At 37.2% G+C, this 22,488-nt stretch overlaps 1 protein-coding gene across 2 annotated transcripts in view; it reads left to right on the forward strand.

The window, feature by feature from the left end:
- Positions 1–11,684, forward strand: part of TRAIP (TRAF interacting protein) — a 35,537-nt gene extending 23,853 nt beyond the window's left edge. The window contains exons 8-16 of one of the 2 annotated variants that reach the window (XM_087707816.1): positions 935–1,048; positions 2,191–2,278; positions 2,903–2,992; positions 3,203–3,291; positions 4,971–5,120; positions 7,981–8,026; positions 8,486–8,608; positions 9,339–9,389; positions 10,680–11,684. In XM_087707816.1, coding sequence (XP_087563942.1) covers positions 935–1,048; positions 2,191–2,278; positions 2,903–2,992; positions 3,203–3,291; positions 4,971–5,120; positions 7,981–8,026; positions 8,486–8,608; positions 9,339–9,389; positions 10,680–10,805 — 877 coding nt within the window. In that variant the 3' untranslated portion in view covers positions 10,806–11,684. The remainder of the gene's footprint in view (positions 1–934; positions 1,049–2,190; positions 2,279–2,902; positions 2,993–3,202; positions 3,292–4,970; positions 5,121–7,980; positions 8,027–8,485; positions 8,609–9,338; positions 9,390–10,679) is intronic. The other variant, XM_087707817.1, reaches the window with a different exon arrangement.
- The last annotated feature ends 10,804 nt before the right edge of the window (positions 11,685–22,488 follow it).

Raw genomic sequence — 22,488 nt, forward strand, 5'->3', positions numbered from 1 at the left:
TGATTTGTTGGGCAAACCGTCCTATCTTAGTCCAGCAAGAAAATGTACTTCTAAATTAAATGTTTCTTTTTGAGGGCCATGTATTTACAGGTAATCCTCGAGTTACAGCAGTTCATTTAGTGACCTTCAAATTATGACACTGAAAAAAAGTGATTTAGGACCATTTTTCACACAACATTGCAGCATGCCCATGGTCATATGATCAAAATTCAGATGCTTGGCAACTGACTTATGTTTTTATGACTTTTGCAGTGTCCCAGGTTTATGTCATTGCCTTTTGTGACCTTCTGACAAGCAAAGTCAATAGGGAAGCCAGATTTACTTAACAACCATATTACTGACTTCACTCTTGCAGTGATTCACTTAAAAAGTATGTCAAGAAAGGTTGTAAAATAGAGCAAAATTAACTTAACAAATGTCTCACTTAGCAGCAGAATTTTGGGCTCAATTGTGGTCGTAAGTCAAGTACTACCTGTTTCCCCAGTCCTTCATCCTATTTTTGTTCATGGATATGATTGAAAATGGTCCAGACTAATAAAATGGACAGAACACTAGTACTCCAAGGTTCTGATGGGCCTTCATTTTTCAGGATGTATGCAATAAATATGAGAAATGGCATGTAAATTATGTGTATTGTTCATATTTCTCAATCCAATAGACTGATTGTAAACAAGGAACAAAAAATGAATTATTCCTAAACTATTTAGAAATGACCAGATTACTGAGCTCATTATTGGTTATTCATTGTGTGAAGCTTCTAATTTAGTAGCAGTGCAAATTGCATACTGCAAGGCTAAAATATACTAATAGATATTTGAGGCCAAGTTGGCCCTTCTACCATTCTGAAATACAGAATGAGCTATTCTCATTTTTTTTATGTTATACTATGACTAGCAGAGGCAGAAAACTCCTATCCTATTTATCTCTTTTCCAGAATTGAGACACTGTTACACAGTCAGCGTTCCGAAGTAGAGAAGATGATCCGTGAAATGGGAACAGGGCAAGCAGCAATGGAACAGCTTGCAGTCTATTGCATCTCACTAAAAAAGTATGTTAGAAACTGTCCTGGCTTAGGCATTTTGCTTAGCACCCTTTAAAGAAACAGAGAGTAAGAAATAAGAATAATGTTGAGATTATTATTATTTATTTAGCAAAAGCAGTCCGCTCCCTTAAGGGCTCCAGGAGGATTACAGAAATATTATAAAATATAGTGTTTTCATAATTTTAAAAAATATATTTTTAAAAATCAAATCATTTTAAAAACTATAAAAATTAAATGTTGGAGCTATTAAAAGATCTGGATGAATAAACAAATTTTGAGCCACTTTCCCGCTGGCAGTTTGTTCTATAACATGAGCCCTGCTGCTACCAAGGTGGGATAAATGGTGGATTTTCAACACAGCAAGCACACTATTGTTGTATTAGTGACACATCATTGCTATGGAAACTGCTTTTAGAGGTTTGCCAGGTTTTTTAGGAGGCAATTGTTTGATAGGAACGGAAGAGATGGAGGATTGTAACGATTCTGAGTAATGCGGCACGGCCTCTGAATATCTCCCCTGTGCAGGGCCAAGCACTTTGCATTGCTGTGGCACAATAAGTACAGTGTACTTGCTGGTTCCTACAGGGTGTGAGAGAGGTCTTTCTATTTATACCATGTTTAATTTGCAGCTTGTGCAAGCAACATTAGCAAATGGATAATCACAACTTTTAATAATGAGCTATATCTACATTGTAACCAATAGCTTCAGCACTGTTTTATAATACTGCTGAAATGATTTCACAACCTAAACTTTTTAAAAAAACCAAAATGAGTTACATATCATTTCAGTCTTGTTACATATCAATTCAGTGAGGTGTAAATTCAGTAGAGTATTAAACATTGCATATAAGTAAAGATTGTTTGCTTTGGGTTTTCCTATATGCTTTTCTGCCATTTTAATATCTATTCTAAATCTAACAGTGCTCCTTGTGAAAGTGTGTTTTCTCACCTTTGCAGTGGTGTCAGTGTGTTAACACTGTGCAAATCAATGCTGGCCTATTCAAGATTGAAACTGCTTGTTTATATGTAACAGGAACTTTTGCAGCCACTTAAATCATGAATTGCAGATTGGTTTACTGGCTTTATTCTGTCAGTTCTCTCTTGGAAGCAAACTCCATAGGTTGACTGACTAGTTGTGGCTTTTTCAGGGAGTATGAAAATCTTAAGGAATCTCAGAAAGCATCAAATGATACAGTGGAAAAACTGAGAAAGGAATTGTTTTCTGCTAATCATAAGGTAAAGGTTGCATTAATATTCCTGCAGATGCATGCAGAGCATCTATTTAGAATTCATTCTCTGTATTGTCACTTAAATACATTTTGTTTGGCCAATGGCATAGTCAATTTGGTAACTACTTAATTAACTGGAAAGTTAAGTTCAGCTGAACCCTTCTAATTAAAATTGTCACTGTTTCATCCATCAGTTTGCCCATGTAACTATGTTACACACCCAATACTGGCATATTGTTCATCAAGTGTGATTTATGCCAATCAATTTTTGTTTATTAAAATCTTATGTTGCCAGTGAGCACATCATTTTCAGAGGTCAGCAACTATTTGTTAGTAGTGATTTCAAGTTATCATATAGCTGCTCTTTTCCTACTCTAATTAAGCTCTGACTGGCCTGAAATATTCACAATAACACCATCTCAGTGGAATAAATAGAAGCACATGTCCTAATTAGGATGTGCCTTAATGCCCTGTTCTGAGGATGCTGTTATGTGATAAATTTTAAAACATTGCATTTGGGAATGTGCTTTTATTAAGCACAATTATTGTAATTTTGGGATACGTAAAACTATATTTAATTTTATTCCACATTGAATTCTGTTTTTCTGACCACATAGTCTTTAATCTATAGCTCCAGAAAACTGCTCTAGAGTTGGAGAAAACAACTGAAGAATTGAAAAATACACAAACAGATCTGAGAACTGCAGATAAAGAGATTACAGTAAGATTTTCCTTTCAACTTTTATTCCATGCATTATTCGTGTTGCGTATTCATAACCTAACATTCTTTACAAATATTTTTCCCATTGAAGTGAAAGCATGAAGATTTCTCTTCCTAAATATCAACACAGAATCAATGTAAAACAGAAAATATATGTCTTGACTTATAATAAATTTTCTTTTTTTTTTTTAATTTCTACTTTTTTCCCAGAGTTTGAAAAAAAAGATAGGAGTCCTACAAGATACCATAAAAGTACCATCATTAACCAGTGAAGCACTTAGCCGGCTTGTCTCTGAAAGGTTAGCAAAGGGAGAACATTAACATTTGAAACAATGAAGATATTATGCCTAAACTGTGTGTAATAAATGCAGACACTTGTAAAATGTTGAGCCAAGTTCTTCAAAACTATGAAGTTTCTTCTTACATCACATCGGTTAACTTGGCCATTTATTCCAGTAATGATCTGAATGGCAGTGGTGTTCCCATATTTGGGGAGGAGAGTTTTCCTTTTAAGAGAGTTTGACCCTTTTAATAAACATCAGTATTTTGCCATTTACCCCACACCAATATCTATATAATCCTAACAAAATTGCAGTGGTCATGTAGAACCTCTTATAGTAGAATGTGTTTGATTATCAGCCATCAAATTGGTATCAACTTGTAACAACCACATAAACAGAGCTTCTCCAGGATCATTTGTACCAAACCTGGTCTTTTTGCAGTGGTGCACCCATTGCTACTTTAATAAAGTCCTTGCTACTGGCTCCCTCTTTCCACCTCAACATTAGATTTCTCAACAAGTCTTTGCACAATATTCCTAAAATATGATAATTTGAATCAGTCATTTATGCATCAAGTGAGAACTCTGAGTTGTTACTAATGTATTCTACTATATGGAGTTTTTTGTCTGGATGTATGGAATCTTTTTTATTGTTTTCCACTTTTAGTATAATTTGAATCAATCATTCCATATTTGGGCAGCCTTAAAAGATTGAGAGATGTGAGAGACAAGGGGGGACACACAAATGGAAAGTAAGTGGCTGACAAGTCAGAGAACATATTATTTCTGTTCCCCAATGGACTCACAAACAACTCCATGTTATGATTAATATCAGCAAACATCAGGGAAAATATTTTAAAATTATTCACAGATGCCATTACACCTCTATATAAGTAGGTAAGATCACTGAGAAAGGTATAAATGTTGGATATGTGGCAAAGCAAATGGCACATATGCATAATATTTACAGAGATTAATTGTATAGTTGTAGGAAAATTTTAATATTCTATGTTTATTAACATAGTGAGTGAAGCAACTCAAAGAACTAAAAAATCATAACTTTTGATTCTTTAATTTCTTCTGATACTCTTCTGAGTATACTGTATATTCTTATTGAACAACCCCAGTATTTTTGCTCATCCCTCCCAGGAACACTGCCCTACCCTGATGAGGCAGCATAGCAATATCTGTTGGATATGTTGTGTTGGATAAGTTTGCCACCTTTAGTTATTTGTAAAACAATAAAAGTGGGAGATGTTGGTTGGTTGGTTGGTTGGTTGGTTGGTTGGTTGGTTGGGTTGGGTGGGTTGGGTTGGGTTGGGTTGGGTTGGTTGGTTGGTTGGTTGGTTGGTTGGTTGGTTGGATGGATGGATGGATGGATGGATGGATGGATGGATGGATGGATGGATGGATGGATGGATGGATGGATGGATGGATGGATGGGTTTTCCAGAATATTAAGATAGGATATAAGGATACACATAGCCAGGTTCCAAAGTATGAACACATAACACTTGTTAATTGTTTTATTTTTAAATGGGATTTCTTTTTTTAATGGCCTTTTCCTTTTGATATCAGTATTAATTTTTAGGGTGATAGCATGTGAAATAGGCTAAAAGTAGAAAAGGATGCAGTCATGTTGTTATCCACTTGATCATATTATGCCCTGTTGTGATATTTGCATAATTGATCCTTACAGCCCTGCTCCTGCACAGTTTCTGAACCCGAAGTTTCATCAACCTGCTCACAATGATGAGATTGACCTTAATGCTACCTTTGATGTAGACACTCCAAAGGCTCATAAGACAGCTGTTGCTCCTGCCAAAAAAATCAAACTAGATAAAAATCCGTAAGTACAAATTCTTTATTTTTATTATCCCTATATTTGCTCAATCTGTCTCCTATTCCATTTCTGTGCAAATGCCACGAACAATTTTGTTCAAACATCTAAGCTTTAGAAATAAAATGTAATTTAGTGGTTCTTGAGTCCTGCAGAACCATGCCTCAAATATAACTGAATTTATAAACACTATTGCCCTTATTTTTCTGATTTCTATAAATGCCTTACAAAAGCCATCTCAATTGTTTCACATCAAGGAGTTCTGAAAGAACAATTTATAACTTGCAAGCCCACTATTTAAAGGTAATTGAAGCCTGATAGAAACAATAAGGAGTTATACGTGGAAGGATACAAATATCCTTTAAACTTCATACTAAATAATCTATGACTCATACATTTGCTATACTAAACTAGCTTACTAATATATTACTAACCAGACTTTTATCTATACAGTATTTCAGCTGAACACCGCAGGCAAAAGCAGGAATGCATTTTTCTCCCCTATGTTAAGAATTAGTTTGATCTAGTAGTTAAGACACCAGGCTAGAAATGCGGAAACTGTCCCGCTTTAGGCATAAAAGCTGGCTAGGTGACTTTGAGCCAGTCACTCACTCTAAAATCATTACATCAGGCTCTGGCAACAAGCCAGTCAATCAATTCCTGTCACAATGAATGAATCAACAGAAAAAGGTGTCGGGGGGGGGGGGGGGGGGGAATTAAGTCAGACTTCAGCCAAAGAATGAAGACTAGCTGTATTGCAGAAAACAATAGATGTTCTAAATACTTTGTTATTGTTCAGACTGTATGTTGCTCTGTGAGCTTAAACAGTGAAAACCTGAGCTTATTGCAGTAACTCCTGCTTTCTATGATTCTTTTCAACCAGCTAATAGTTTTTATTGACGATCACATTACAGTTATAAAACTAATACAATCTACATAACATAGAAATATATAAAAAAGAAAAGAAAAAGGGTTTATAGAAATGCAAAAAGATAAAATAAGAATAAGAAATCCCCCCTTCATCCACAGAAAGTATAATCAACATGAGCAACTCATTACTATTTCCTATAGTAAAACCAAACATCTCTTCATCCCACACCTCACTTTATTCTCTATAAACCAATCTCTAAATCTTCATCTCTCCATATTAATCAGAAAGTTTGTTAAGGGTTTTCACAAATAACAATATGCTAAACTCAGTTTGAATTGTTCCTTTTCTTTTTATAACTCCTTTTCTATTTAAACAAATCTCCCTGATTCCTCTCTTCATATAAACAAAATCTTTAAAGCATCATCATCCAGTCCCAAACAACAAGCCATTAAACATTCCGTGAAATAGCAACTCATGTGTTTTAACTTTGATCAAATAAATCAATTTTATATTTTTTCTTCTTTCTTCCAACAATCTTTAGCTCTTTCAGACAAAGTTCTGACCTCTGCTTTTTCATATTCTCTTTCTCCTTTCTCAGAATCCTTGTCATTTTTTATCAAACACCCTTTGTAACTCTAATAGAAAAAAATTCATCCATGTCACTTTATATTCCCACTGTCACTTCTCAAAAAGTCACTTACTTGTAAATCCCAATGCAGAGAAATTATCCATATCACTCTTCTGGTTTAATATCTGTATGTCTTTTTTAATTATTAAGTAATCATTCAGTTTCATTTGTAAGTCCATTATTTCCATCTCTTTATTACATTCCATTCAATTTCAGTTTTATTCAATGGGGCTTGTTCCTCTTCTATGTCTTCTGGGTTTTTTTTGGTCATAGTAAATAACGTTATAATTTTGTGAACCCATTCATCATAGAACTCTCTTTAAGATAGCCATTGATCCATTTTTTCAATGCTTTCAAGTGTTTAATGTTCAAGGTTCTCTTATCAGTTGTTTTTAAATATAAACAGATATTTCCCCAAGAGGAGGATTTTTTTAACTAACTTCAAAAATCTTAAATCAAGTTCATCTGAACCCTTAATACATTTAAAACTTTCTAAAGCCACTGGTCCTTATGCTGCATATTATCTCACAGTTATTTTTTTACAAATCTTTAAACTTGTAGTTAAAACTTATTTTTTAAATGATTGAAAAAAATTCACCCAGTATTTTCAATAAGACTTGCCAACTTAAAGGTTCTCACTCTTTTAAGAAGGAGTAAAAAATAATTTTAAAAAATCCAAATTATTAAGAGGTAAGCCTTGGCCAAATCTAGCATCCATATAGGCTACATTAGCAGCTTTAAACTAGGTGAATTCCTGCAACTTCCAGCCAGTTGTAAGCTGACCACAAAAACAATTTCTGCCATCTGCTGAGAGAGAAAAAAAATAAGCTGTTTGGAGTAGATGTAGGTAATCTAGAGATCTCTTCTTTCTCCAGAATGATTTCAACAGTCTAAATCCAGCATACAGATGTTGTTTTCAATTGTTATGTTGTCCCTCTGTTCTACGGAGGTCAGTTCACCATGGCATTCACTGGAAGTCTTCAGCTGGCTTATTTTTAGGTGAAAGCTTTGAATGAGATGTCTATGACGATTCTCAGTCATCCCAGTCATGATTGTCCCAAAGGTGCTTTTTCAAGAGGCAACTAGACTTTCTGGACTTAGAATGAGAGTCATTTAGGACATCTAGGAGAAATTTCCTGAATTAGAACAATTAATCAGTGGAACAGCTTGCCTCCAGAAGTTGTGAATGCCCCATCACTGGAAGTCTTTAAGAAGATGTTGAATAGCCATTTGTCTGAAATGGTATAGGGTTTCCTGCCTAGGCAAGGGGTTGGACTAGAAGACCTCCAAGGTCCCTTCCAACTCTGCTATTGTATTGTTATCTAAGTGGCAATTATTAACATTGTGCTCTTTGTATATGTTTGTTTTAGGGCATCTGTGACAAATTTATCAAGAGTTCTGAAAGGAACAATGGAGGTACAGTAATGAATACATTTAGTCATTCAGCTTGTTTATAATTGCTTCAATCCATTCTCCTTCAAGAATGTATTGAAATATAGTTTTATTCAAACGTTAATTATTGACTTCACTACAACACATGTTTTAGGTGGTATATCTATTAATGCTATGATTGAGGCCTGAGGTCTATGCTGTGAGCCAGCTTCGAATTTATTTATTTATTCATTCATTGATTTTTGTGTTTTGTGATCTATTTGCTGGGACCAGAGCTGCTAACTTTGAAAACCTTAAAGCTGTTATTTAAAGAAAAATTGTGTTCTAAAAGAATATTAGAAGAAGCTGGTTTCTTTGCCACAATACTGGACTTGCCACATACTGGTTGCCTATTAAATATTGTACTTGGAAATACATTAATTTTAATTTTACATTAATTTTAGTTCTGACTATTAATACATTAACTTTAATGTCTTAAAACAGCAGAACTGCTCTACTGACACAGATGATGAGCATCTAGAAGATCTTTTACCTTCTTTTATAAAAAAGTCGGTCCTGACTAAGAAAACTGTTCGAAACAGCATACCACAGAAAAATACAGGAATTGTAAGTATCATTCAAATGTATTAGCACAGAAGGGCACAGTGTTTAAGTGTTTCTGATCAATACTATGGTTAAATTATGTGGATCTTGGGTCTTGGAATTTTTTTCTTCATATTTTAATACCTACAAATCTTGAAATTCTGTTTATCTTACTGTTATCACCATGTTGATTTAGTAATAATCTTGTCAATGCTCAGTTCGCTATTAGAGTGTACAACAAAAGAATCTAATTGCAGCTGTCATTCCTGGTACTTCTTTCATTATTTGAAAAGAAAGTATCTTTCTTTCTTCCAGTGCTGGCTTTTGTCATTTTAATATGATTGAGGCTGATTGATACATCTTTATGAGGTTTGAAAATGTGGCCAGTCTGTCATTTTTTGCATTTAGAGTAAACCATGTCATCCTAATGCCATTTTTACTGACTGTTAATTTCCTCCGGAACACAATTATTTTATTTTTATTTATTTATTACATTTATTTGCCACCCATCTAGATGTTCAAGGTGATTCTGAGCAGCCTGTCTTACAAGTGATGCTGTGCCCATATATGATGTCTTCATCCATACACTTTTATGCAGTTTTGTAGAGTCTCTTCATAGACCCACCCAGGTTCAGATGTTCTGGAGAGAAATTTTTCGTGTTGTTGTCCTCATTATAGAATCACCTGTTCAAAATAGTATTTGACCCTTTTTAACATCTTCCTCAAAATAATTACTAATTTCTCTGTTTTCTAGGTAAGAATTGGGTATGATGGCTTTGGAGGTAGAACCAAGTTCATTCAGCCTGTATCCTTTATGCTAACTAATTAGAAGTTAAGTCTGATTTCCAGTTTTAGAAATATTACTGAGGTATATAGATTGGTTAATGAAAACACATTTTGTCCCAAAGGTGCTTTTTTTTTTTCAAGAGACAACTGGACTTTATGGTTTTTCTTTGAAGACAGTTCACTTCTCATTCAAGAAGCTTCTTCAGCTCTGACTGGATGGTGGGGAATGGAAGGATTTATACTCTTTGCAGAAAGCTGATAATTTGCATTCTTTTAGTGGGTTATTAAGGTCACCTGGAGGTTTATCTGTGTCATCAGGGTCTCCTGAGTGGTGCTAATTGGTGTGGAGCCTTCTTGGAGTTGCTGAAAGGACTGTGTTGTAGATTGGAGATAGATGATGTCTGTCCCTTCCCCTCTGTTGAGAGAGGGCTGTTCAATTTTGACATCTTTAACTCTTCTTTGAATAGTCTTCAAAGAAAAATCAGAAAGTCGATTTGCCTCTTGGGGGGAAAAAAAGAAGCACCTTTGGGACAACCATGACCTGGATGACTGAGAATCGCCATAGAAATTTAGATAACACATTTTATTCAAAATAGTTTTGTCCTGCAGTTTATTCAGCATCAGGAGCAGCTGGGAAAATGGAACTTACTGAGGGGGAAATTATCTCTATGTAATAATTACTTTGAATTCATTCAAATGGCCTTGCTATAAATATCTCTAGTTAGTGGGAGAAGATAAATCTAGAGAAAATGTACTGCAGTTCTTCCTTTGAATTTATTAGGATCTGAGACTCTGAGAACTCTAGAGATCATAAGAAAATATTGTTTTATTTACATAAACAATATGTTCTTTGTTTGAGTGGCATATGTAATCTATGTAAACGTGTTGGGTATAGACTGGAAGGTTAGAACATTTAATCTTAGTATTGTTACCTAGCATTAAAACAATATAATTAGTTACCATTTGAAATACTTTAGATCAGCTTTTCCTAACTTGGTGCTTTCCTAGTCTTCATAGATATCTTAAACATCTGAAAAACACTAATTTGTGGTGTTTTCTATTGTGAGATAGATAGATAGATAGATAGATAGATAGATAGATAGATAGATAGATAGATAGATAGATAGATAGATGATAGATAGATGGTAGATAGATAGATAGATAGATAGATAGATAGATAGATAGATAGATGATAGATAGATAGATAGATAGATAGATAGATAGATAGATAGATAGATAGATAGATAGATAGATAGATATGGTTATAGATATAGATATATATTTGGCTCTTTTCCTTGACTTGTTTCAGACTTTTCCAACAGAGATTCGGCCCCTGATTATAAAGAGCAAGAAAAGAACTGTTTCAAAGCAAACTGGAACAATGCCTTCTGCTTCTGGCATCAATCAGACTAAACTAGACAACTTCCTTAAGTAAATATGGATCTCCTCAGATTAAGGACAGAACCTGTATCATCTTCTACATTAGATAGATGATGTAAATGATAACCATCTACATTAGGTAGATGTAAGTGCACAGTGAAGACTGCTGGTCTCCCTATTGTTCTTTGGTCATCAGATGATTTATTATGCTGATATATTATTTATTATGTTGCCAGTCCTTGGGACAGAACAGGATGGAATTGAAGTTTCAGTTCTAAAATCCTTTAGCCAGTTTTTCTAGGTTACTGCTCTAATCCTTATAAATTATGATTTGGGAGTATTAATTTATACTAAAGACACCAATAGCTCTGCTTGCAAATGAATTATCCACATCTTCATACTTTATATTAGAAGAGAGTTCTCTCTACAGCTGTCAAGATGTGTTAGTGTCTTGAATGATGAAGAAAGAAATATTCAAGAAAAGAACTTCATTTACGTATATCTTTTGCTCACAGATATGAAGGATTGGGGGAAAGAGCAATAGGCTTAGAGGGGTTTTTTTTTCCTGATCCATATTTCTGTTTCACTGCCTATACTCCAACACACAATCCAATGTGCTTCATAGTCTTAATTCCTATTTTCGAAAGGGCTTTGGAGCGTGAATGTAGCATCTGTTTAAATAATTTACAGCAGCTGTGACTATTTCCTGGGCCTGTTCAGTTGTACAATCCAAGGAAAAGATGGAACTACTTTAAGGTGTTGCAAATGGAGCTACATGTGCACTCCAGGCCTCTCCGAAGCACATTTGAAGATTGAATTCAAAGTGCTTCACTCTCCTGTTAGGAACTATACAAAATATACAGGGATGTGTTTGGAGATATTTGTTTTCACTCTTTGTTTCACTCTTTCACTCTTGGGGTTTTTTTTTTGTTTGTTTGGGTTTTTTTTTTTTGTTTCCTTATGAAACAAATGTTTCACAATGTTTTCTTTTGCCTTCATTCAGTCCAATTAACAGAATAATTCCAGGGTAAATTTGAACAAGAACATTCAGATGGATTTTGCTCAGTATAAGAAAGGACTAGATTCTTTGTAATTAAGGTTGCTTAATGCTTTAAAATTTGGAGCAAATCCCTTGGAATCTACAAACTTTTTTCTTCCAGATAAAGAGTTACTGCTGGTCTGAGGCAAATGTTCAGTTTTCTTTGATACTGTATTGGCAGGAGGCATCTTTTTAACTAAGAGTGAATTCAAACTTTTGATTCTAGGAAGAAAAAAAATGTCTACATTAGCCCAAAATTAAATCATATGCCAAACTATGGCACTGATGTACCTGACCCTTCAATAAATTAATGAAGAGTACTTTTGTTTGAAACTTCTAATTAAGCATATGACTATATTGAATAAATGTTGGATGTGTACTAGGCTAAATTGTGGTTGGTTAATGTGTGGCTTAGCTTACTGTGTGTGACAGCCAATTAATAGACCAAAGGTTATCTAGTGATTTTTACAGTTTAAATGAATTTTTGACCTAGCTCTGCCTGTTCCAAGTAAAGATCTGTTTTTGTTATAGAACACATGTATCAGTTCTCCAGCTATTGTACCAGGAAACCCAGAAGGAGAAACATCAGAAGTAGCTACTACTAGATATTTTATCCCACAAAGCAAAACCTTTTGAATCTAAGAATCCCCTCAGAGCTCCATTTCACAATTCTAGTTAAGATTGTTTAACTCTGAGAAACTTTAATGAGTTATATTCATTTATTAAATTTTGTACACTAAATGCAACATGTTCCAGGAAAATGGTAGAGACAGAGACAAACACTCATCAACTTTTTCCCAAAATAAAGTCCAGTCGGACTTGGACTCCACCCCCGCAGATCCAGCCGAGACACAGGGGAATAACTTGGCAGACCATCTCTGGGTTGAGTTTCAGGATGTTGCCTCCGGGGATGTGGACAAGGCTATGCGAGCTGTGAGCGCCTCCATCTGTATACTGGACCCGTGTCCCTCCTGGCTGGTTACCAACAGCAGTGAGGTGACACGAGGCTGGATCCAGGCGGTTGTCACCGCCTCCCTTCGGGAGGGGCACTTCCCCACCGCACTTAAAGCGGCGGTGGTGAGACCCCTCCTGAAGAAACCATCCTTGGATCCAACCGTTCTTAATAACTATCGTCCAGTCTCCAACCTTCCCTTTGTTGGGAAGGTTGTTGAGAAGGTGGTGGCCTTCCAGCTTCAGCGTACCTTGGAGGAAGCTAGCTATCTTGACCCCTTCCAGTCCGGCTTCAGGCCCGGTTACAGCACAGAAACCGCTTTGGTCGCATTGACCGATGATCTCTGGAGAGCCAGAGATGGAGGCCATGCGTCCATCCTAGTTCTCTTTGACCTCTCAGCGGCTTTCGATACCATCGACCATGGTATCCTTCTGCGACGACTGCGGGAGGTGGGAGTGGGAGGCACTGTCTTGCAGTGGTTCTCCTCCTACCTCTCGGACAGGTCGCAGTCGGTGTTGGTGGGGGGGCAGAGATCGTCCCCGAGGCCCCTAACTTATGGGGTGCCGCAGGGCTCGGTCTTATCCACCCTACTATTCAACATATACATGAAACCGCTGGGTGAGATCATTCGGAGGCACGGGATAAAATACCATCAATACGCGGACGATACACAGTTGTATCTGTCCGCCCCGTGCCAACTCAATGAAGCGGTGGACGTGATGAACCGGGGTCTTGAGGCCGTTAAGGATTGGATGGGAGCTAACAAACTGGTACTCAACCCGGACAAGACCGAGTGGCTGTTGTGCTTCCCTCCCAACAATTTGGCCAACGTTCCATCACTCAGGCTGGGGGGTCAAAATTTATACCCCTCAGACAGGGTCCGCAACTTGGGAGTCCTCCTGGACCCACAGCTGACTTTTGACCACCATTTGTCAGCTGTGACCAGGGGGGCATTTGCCCAGGTTCGCCTGGTACGCCAGTTGCGGCCCTACCTGAATCGGGAGGCCCTCACAACAGTCACTCGAGCCCTTGTGATCTCTAGGCTGGAATACTGCAATGTGCTGTACATGGGGCTGCCCTTGAAGAGCATCCGGCGACTTCAGCTAGTCCAGAATGCGGCCGCGCGAGTGATTGTAGGCGCACCACGGTTCGCCCACATAACACCGATCCTCCGTGAGCTGCGCTGGCTACCTGTTGATCTCCGGGTGCGCTTCAAGGTGCTACTCACCATTCATAAAGCCCTCCATGGTAGTGGATCTGACTATCTGAGAGACCGCCTTCTGCCAATTACCTCCCTTCGTCCCATCAGATCGCATAGAGTAGGCCTCCTCTGAATTCCATCCGCCAGTCAGTGCCGACTGGCGACTACGCGGAGGAGAGCCTTCTCAGTTGCAGCTCCGACGCTTTGGAATGATCTCCCCGTGGAGATTCGTACCCTCACCACCGTCCAGACCTTCCGCACAGCCCTCAAGATCTGGCTATCCCGTCAGGCCTGGGGATAAGACCCGAACCTCGCCCCACCCGAATGCTGAATGAATGTTGTGTTTTATCGGTTTTTTTTTTTTAATTCACATTTTTTTTCTTTCTTGTGTTTTGTCTTACACTCCCTTCCCATTAATTGTAAGCCGCCCTGAGTCCCCTCAGGGAAAAGGGTGGCCTATAAATGTCAAATAAATGACAATGACCAAAAAAAAAAAAAAAAAAGTTCAGCTTCACTGGCACTTCAGTTGAAAATGTGGTATAGCTAGCTCTCGACTTACCCCAAACTCCAAATTTATGTTGCTAAAGACATTTGTTAAGTGAATTTTGCTCCATTTTACGATCTTTCTTGCCACAGTTGTTAGGTGAATCACTGCAGTTGTTAAGTATAGCATATAGCAGTAGACTTATATACCGCTTCATAGGCCTTTCAGGCCTCTCTAAGCGGTTTACAGAGAGTCAGCATATTGCCCCCAACAATCTGGGTCCTCATTTTACCCACCTCGGAAGGATGGAAGGCTGAGTCAACCCTGAGCCGGTGAGATTTGAACCGCTGACCTGCTGATCTAGCAGTAGCCTGCAGTGCTGCATTTAACCACTGTGCCACCTTGGCTCTGTAGCAAAGTAGCAAAGTCATTAAGCAAATCTACTTCCCCATTGAATTTTCTTGTCAGAAGTTCATAAAAGGTGATCACATAATCCTAGGACATTGCAACCGTCATAAATATGAGGCAATTGCCATGTGTCTGAATTTAGAACACGTGACCATGAGGATGCTGCAATGGCTATTAGTGTTAAAATTGGTCATGAGTCACTTTTTTCAGTGATACTGTAATTTTCAATGGCCAATAATTGACTTACTACTGTAAGTCAGGACTACCTGTAACTGAATCTTGGTAACTTACTTGTTTCTTCCAACTAGTAAGTTGAGTTTCTTTTCAGTTGACATTTTCCCTGTAAATGTATGTTTTTCTACCAGTAGGTAATCCCAAAGGAGCTTTTTCAAAAGGCAACTGGACTTTGTTTTTTCCTTGAAAAAGTTTCACTTCTTATCTAAGAAGCTTCTTCAGTTCTGAGTAAACGGTGGAGAATGGAAGCATTTATGTTCCTTGCAGTCAACTGGTCATTAGCACCCTGAGAGTCGTTGAGGTTACTTGGAGGTTTATCTGTGCCCTCAGGGTCACCTGAATAGTGCAAATTAGTGTTGAACCTTCTTAGAAATGTTGAAATGACTGTGTTGTAAATAGGAGATAGGTGATATCATATCCTTCCCCCTCTGTTGAGAGAGCAGTCAGAAATGAAGAAGCTTCTTGGATGAGAAGCAAAACATCTTCAAGGAAAAAACAAAGTCCAGTTGCCTTTTGAAAAAGCACCTTTGGGAGAACCATGACTGAGAATTTCCATAGACATTCCAATAGATAAGTATTACGCCTAGAACAAAACTCTTCTCCCTATTTAGAACTGGGGTTACATTCTAGCTATATCAGCCTGATCATTATAAGAAACCTACTGAGTTGATGAATGAGTCCCTTAATGAGTCCCACTTTCTGAACAAATAATATTTGGCTGAAATGAGATAAGCCAAGCCAGGGTAAACTGTTGTAAGTCAGCACAAAGTATGCCCACTATCATTGTGACTATTTTGAGGAGAGTCCTAAACTCTCTTTCCCCAGTTGGTTGAAGAGAGGCACTTCTACCTTAATCTTGTTATTATTAAATAAATTGCTTTAATGTTTTAAATCTCCCAAACATTCTAATCCAATTATGATATAAATGATACAATTTAAATATCAGGAATTGTCATTACTGATACTTTTTCTTAAGCTTTCTATATTTTCTTTGTTTTGCTATTAATAATACTTAATGTTTCAGAGCAGCTAGTTGAAAAGAAGTTGTGTTCCTTATAGTCTATATGAATAACCAGTTTAGGGAGCATGTTTTTGTTCATCCACATCAACTATAATTTTGTTGGATAAGCTTTGGATATATATTCTGTTCACCATATAGTCCCTTTTCCTTCAGTTATTTCATAGAAGGCAAATTGTAATCTAAAGGTGGTTATGATAAATGAGTCATTACAATAAAATAATCAGGATATAGATTCATAAGTAAATAACCTGAGATATTTTTATTGTGACATTATTATTGAGCAGACCTGGTTTTATTTTCAATGTCTTCCCTGTCTTGCATTTCATTTGCATCATTGAATCATCCATCTTTGGGAGATTATAAAATACCATTGTTAGACTCAGCCATATTGGACCATTTTCTTTCTGTCTCGCAACTTTCTCTTTCTAATGAGGATTGTTGACAAGATAGTTGAGCTGAAGAGAAAACCTTGAAGAAGTGGATTATCTGGACCCTTTCAGACAAGCTTCAGACTTGGAAATGGGACCAAAAACAGTATTGCTCATGCTTGTGGATGACTTCTAGAAAAGGAAGTGGTGTGGCCGCCATAGTACTCCTTAATGTCTCAGCAGCTTTCAGTAGCAGTATCCTTTTGGACCAGCTCAGGATTCTAGGAATAATGAGCACATGAAGTTGCTGGCTGAGATCATTTGCTGGCCCAGAGTAAAGTATTTTCAATATTCTGATGATATTGTTATCCACCCCAAGCTAACCAAGTGATATGTCTGAGGTGGTTTTTCAATATCCAGAGGCTGCAGGGGGACTGGATGAAGAACAGGCTTCAGCTCAACTCTGGCAAGATTCACTGGTTTGGTGTTTTCCATCTTCTAGGCTCTAATGTTAGCTCTGTATTTTATTTTTAGAAGGAAGGAAAATCGAACATCCAGGAAATGACCATAATGCTGATTAAAGGTCTAGGGAAGGAAACAAAATTAGTAATAGTACAAATAGAGGGAGGCTGTATGAAGCAATGTTTAATACAGTAGCATGTTTAATAGCAATGAGGAAATGGAAGATACAACAAAGGAGAAACTGGTTAAAAAAATTCTGTTCTGTGATCTTTATATATTGATGAATACAAAAAATTCAATTTATATTAAAGTAGTATGCAAAGAACATTATAGAAATTGTAGAGAATATCCGTAGTTCGGGTTGTTGATGTAGACAGAACATCCTATTTCTATGAAATAGAACATCCTATTGTGAAGAACATCCTGTTTTTGTGTTTCACTAACAAAGTGTACAAAGTAGCTTTTTATGGCTTTTTAAATCCAATTCTCTGAATAAATTCCGAATCTTAAGTTGTGCTAATACCCTATTTAAATGCTGGATCCTATTATGTCCAGCAGAAAATAAGGCAACTTTCCAGTCTGCAAACGGAATCCAAGTAAAAATCTAAAATTTTAAATAACTAAAGTTGCCACCTCCACCTAGCTACCCATGCATTATGATCTTCAAATGAGATCTGAGAATTTTTCCACTTCTGCTATCAAAGGACATTTCTGTATGGATACCCTGTTGAGAATTTCTAGAACTACAGAAGGCTTTTTTCCACTCATGCATATTAAAAGGTTTTATATTTTAGTTTTCATCTCTCAGTTCTATTATTTATGCGAAGGTAGTTAATACTTGCTTTAAATTGAATTGGCTATCTTGTAACTTATGTCCGTGCACGATACTGATTCTGTTTTGATCAAAAGCAATTTAGATATTTTTAAAGTAAAATATATCTCCAGTGATAGAGATTGTATCATAACGCTATTCCACCTCTTCATCTTCTTTAAAGTTACTAACTATCACAGCCAGCTATTATTCAACTTGTATCTCCTGAATGCGATTGTTCTGTACATTCACAATGGCAAGTAATCCTGCCTACTTTTCAAAAACTGATGAGAACAGGACCAAGTTTGCCAGCAGGAAGGGGAGGATGCTAGTAAAAGAAGGATCGAGTTTAGAAGAAACTTCCTGAAGACATAGCTGGGTTCAATGTTGCCAGTTCTCCCATTCTGAACCCCCTCTCCCTTTTTCTTGGTCATGTGATTCCAGAAACCATACTGCATCCTTTCCCTACCATATGCTAAGTATAGCATAAGCAGTACCATTAGCCTTTAAGACAGGTTGTTCAGCGCCCATTCAAAGTTTTGACATACCCCCAAAAGGTACTTATGACCTGATTCCAAACTTCCAGTGGCTGCTGCGTCTCTGGTCACATGACTACATTTTGGGCACTTAACAACCAGGCTACATTGATGGCTATTTGCAGTTCTCTACAGTCACGTGGCCATGATTTATGATGTTTTTTTTTGTTGCCAAAAATAGGCATTTATTTCTGACTCAGCAAAAACACCCCATAATGAGTTTAACAACCACTGCAAGAGTTGTAAAATTGGGTTGGTCTCATGATGACCTGCTTTACGACTATAATTTACAGAATGTGTTGTGGTTGTAAGTCAAAGACTATAACAGTGGAAACATTAAAGGAAGTAAATGTTCCCTTAATAGTTAACTACATGTGATAGGTATATTGTACTTATGCTCCCTGACAAAATACATTAAAATATATTTTGAGCTCAAACAACTAATTTACATCATATTCATGCTATTTGCCATCTGCAGGAAAGATTTTCATCAGTTGCCAACTTCAGATTCAAATACTAGAGCATAGGTATGCTGAATTTTTACCTGACGCTAATATCAAGTAACCTACAAAATGTGAATTAGCAGAACTTTGCTTAAAGAAATAATACTCCCATACTTTAAGGCAAGAGTGATCATAATGTTTTGAGGAGGTTAATGGACAATTTTTTGGTAGCTTGTAATTTTAGTTCATTTTGAAATGTTCCCAACTACTTTGTGTGGAGGGAGGTAGATTCTATAACCGTAACTAATTCATTCAGCAGTAGGGATGATCTATGCTAAAAGATGCATGTACAAAGAAAGGGGAATTTAAAAACCTTTCTTGCTTACTTATAACTATATTTTAGCTTGCCCTTCTGTAAAATAGTTTCTCTATATGTGTGTTTTAAATTTAGTACACCCAGCAGGGGAAAAGTTTTTAATAGCATTGCATTTTCTCATGATCTCATGTCTGCTGACTCCTTAAAGGATTGCAAAATCTCATTCTCCACCATTTTACAGTAAACATATTGCTGCTTGTCATTTTTTTCTTTAGTTAAGTCCAAAATCCCTTAAGCTTTCCTTATAGGAAAGTGTTTTGTGTTTCCAATCATGACTCCCCTTCTTTTCACATTCTTTAATGATACAAACATAGCCATGCATAAGAATAATTATATCATGCATTTTTATTAAAACTTTATAGCAGTATTTTGTTTCTCCATCATTTCTACATAAAACATCTGGTGCTTTTCATTTTCCTTTTTTATGTTTCCTTTTTATGTTTTTTTAGATTTCATCTCTCTCACTTGTTTTATATATATAGTAAAAGTAATGTGGGAATGTTTTTATCATCCTCATTTTAGAATTGCTTCCTAATACTATTATACTCCTTTTAAGCATTCACAAAATGAGTTAATATTTTTACACAATTGTAACAGGATTGAGTCTAGCATAGTGTTCACTAATTAGTCTTAACCAAGACTGGGAAATGGACAAACATCCCTGAAGGAAAGGGCAAATCTCTTCCCTATTTGTGCCAAGAAACAATGGACTCATTCAAAGTCATCAAAGTCAATGTTTTTATTCTTTTTGTCCCGTTTTAGATTATCCAGTGTCCTTAGGTTGTGGTTAATCAATGCCATAGAGTGAGCTCCTCTCAATGGTTCCAGCAAAGAACCTTAATCAAAGTGTAACTATCAAGTAGTGAACATCTTTTATCGCATCTGTTTCGGGAACTGGCATTCTCAAAGGGATACACGGCCTAGAAAAGGGAGAGCTGACACATAAAAATATGGCCTTTTAAATGAAGTGTTAGTGCCCTCCAGTGGCCTAGCTTAGAAACATTAATTACATCATATTGTAACAAATGTTTTGATGTGGCAAGTTCTGGCCAAAACAGTATCACATGAGAAGTAGGAAGTGCTGATGAAAGAAGTAATATTGGAACGTAAATAGTTAATTTTTTATTACTTAAAAGTGTTTCTTGACCTCAGTTCTTGGAAGCTTCATGCTGGCAAACTTCTCTGAAGTTTCCCCTCTGAGTACTAATCAGGCGCAGTCCTGTTAATGTTCAAACACAATGAGGTCAACCTAATCTTGCCATTCAGGTTTTTAGTTCCTCCTCGCATATTGACATTATTCATCAATACCCTTCTCATTCTTCAGTAGAGGGAAAAATTAAAACCCCAAAAAGCTCTAAAGGAGTACAAAATGAGTACAGGTAGTCCTTAGCTTACAACCACAATTGAGCCCCAAATGTATGTTTGGTTTGGTTTGGTTTTATTGGTTTTGTATGCCGCCCACTCCCGGAGGACTCCGGGCGGCTTACAATAAAAAGGGGAAGGGGATAAATGAGACAACAATTTAAAATACAACAACATACTGGGGCTGGATACTTCAAACAGCCCCAGGCCTGCCGGAGTAGCCAGGACTTAGTAGCTTTACGGAAGGCCGGGAGGGTAGTAAGGGTCCGGATCTCAACGGGGAGGTCGTTCCAGAGGGCCGGAGCTGCAACAGAGAAGGCCCTCCCCTGGGGGGTCGCCAGCCGGTATTGGCTGGCGGATGGAATCCGGAGAAGGCCAAGTCTGCGATCGAATCGGTCTTTGGGAGGTAATTGGCAGGAGGCGGTCTCTCAGGTAACCAGGTCCGATGCCACGCAGGGCTTTAAAAGTAACGACTAGCACCTTGAAGTGTGTCCGGAGACCAATGGGCAGCCAGTGCAGCTCGCGGAGGATAGGTGTAACGTGGGTGTACCTAGGTGCACCCACAATCGCTCACGCGGCTGCATTCTGGACTAACTGAAGTCTTCGAACACTCTTCAAGGGCCGCCCCATGTAGAGCGTGTTACAGTAATCCAGTCTTGAGGTGACGAGGGCATGAGTGACTATCCGAAGGGCCTCCCAGTCCAGGTAGGGTCGCAATTGGTGCACCAGGCGAACCTGGGCAAAGGTCCCCCTGGTCACAGCTGACAAATGATGTTCTAACGTCAGCTGTAGATCCAGAATGGTGATTACATGGCTCCAGGACACTAATTATCATAAGTGCATACCAGTTGCCAAGCGCCCCAAATTTTGATCACATAACCATGGAGATGCTGCAAAAGTTGTAAGTGAAAACCTTACGTCCATAAATCACTGGCTAATCTTATCTTTATTTGGCATAAGTATATGCAAAGTACCCATCTTCACAGTGTAAAAAACTGTAATGCCTGACTCAAGTAGATCTATAAAGTAGAAAGTTTGCTGCATCTGTTTATCCCAAAAGTGCTTTTCAAGAGGCAACTGGGTTTTCTGGTATTTCTTTGAAGACATTTCGTTTCTCATCCAAGAAGCTTCTTCAGCTCTGAGCTAAAGAAGCCTCTTGGATGAGAAGCGAAACTTCTTCAAAGAAAAAACAAGGTAGTCCAGTTGCATGCTGTAAAAGCACTTTTGGGACAACCATGACGAAGATGACTGAGAAGCTCCATCTGTGCAAATTCCTATTGTGACTTATTATGATAGTTGTTTTACTTCTGGCTGTGTTGCAGTTTATTACACCAGAGTGGGTAGCTATAACAAATTTAAATAACAATATGCAACTTCCTATTAGTGGCATATAGAACTGCTTATTATGTTTTAACTCGGAGATTGAGATAGCCTATGAAGATGATTGAGGAATTGCAGATCTGAGAAAGCAAGTAGGTTTTTGGTAGATATATAAGCTTTTCTGGGACTCAATTCAAAATACTTACTATGGAGTATAAAACGTCATATATTTTAGGCCCAAGTTGTTTCCAGGATTTACAAATTATTAGGACCTTCAGTTGATCCTTCCATGGATATGTTTAATAATAATTTCTAATTCTTTCTCTCTGGTGGGCTCTGTATCATGGAAGAATTTCAAATGAAGCTGATCATATCCTTCCTATTGTAAAAAATTCAGGAGATTTAAAATCTCTGCATAGGCCCTTTAGACTTTTTTATGTTGCAAATTTTAATAGACATGACACTGAATTTTAGTTAAGGATATTTAGATAACTACATCAAACAACAGCAGCAAAGTTGAAAAGACAACTGCTAGACCAAAAGAGAGTTGCTCTAATATTGTTCATTTTACATTAATAGATCTCAATATAAAAGTAAAATGTACTAGAAAACATCTTAAATAGGTAAATCAATTACTTAAGAAAATGGTGGGTTCCCACACAGCTGATTGTAGTCAAACAGAGGCTGAATAGTTTTCTAATGTATACTTTGTTTCTTGCAG

This window comes from Thamnophis sirtalis, unplaced genomic scaffold (assembly GCF_051295495.1).
Source record: "Thamnophis sirtalis isolate CommonGarterSnake01/CBP01778 unplaced genomic scaffold, rThaSir2_p1.2 scaffold_3, whole genome shotgun sequence".
Lineage (NCBI taxonomy): Eukaryota > Metazoa > Chordata > Lepidosauria > Squamata > Natricidae > Thamnophis > Thamnophis sirtalis.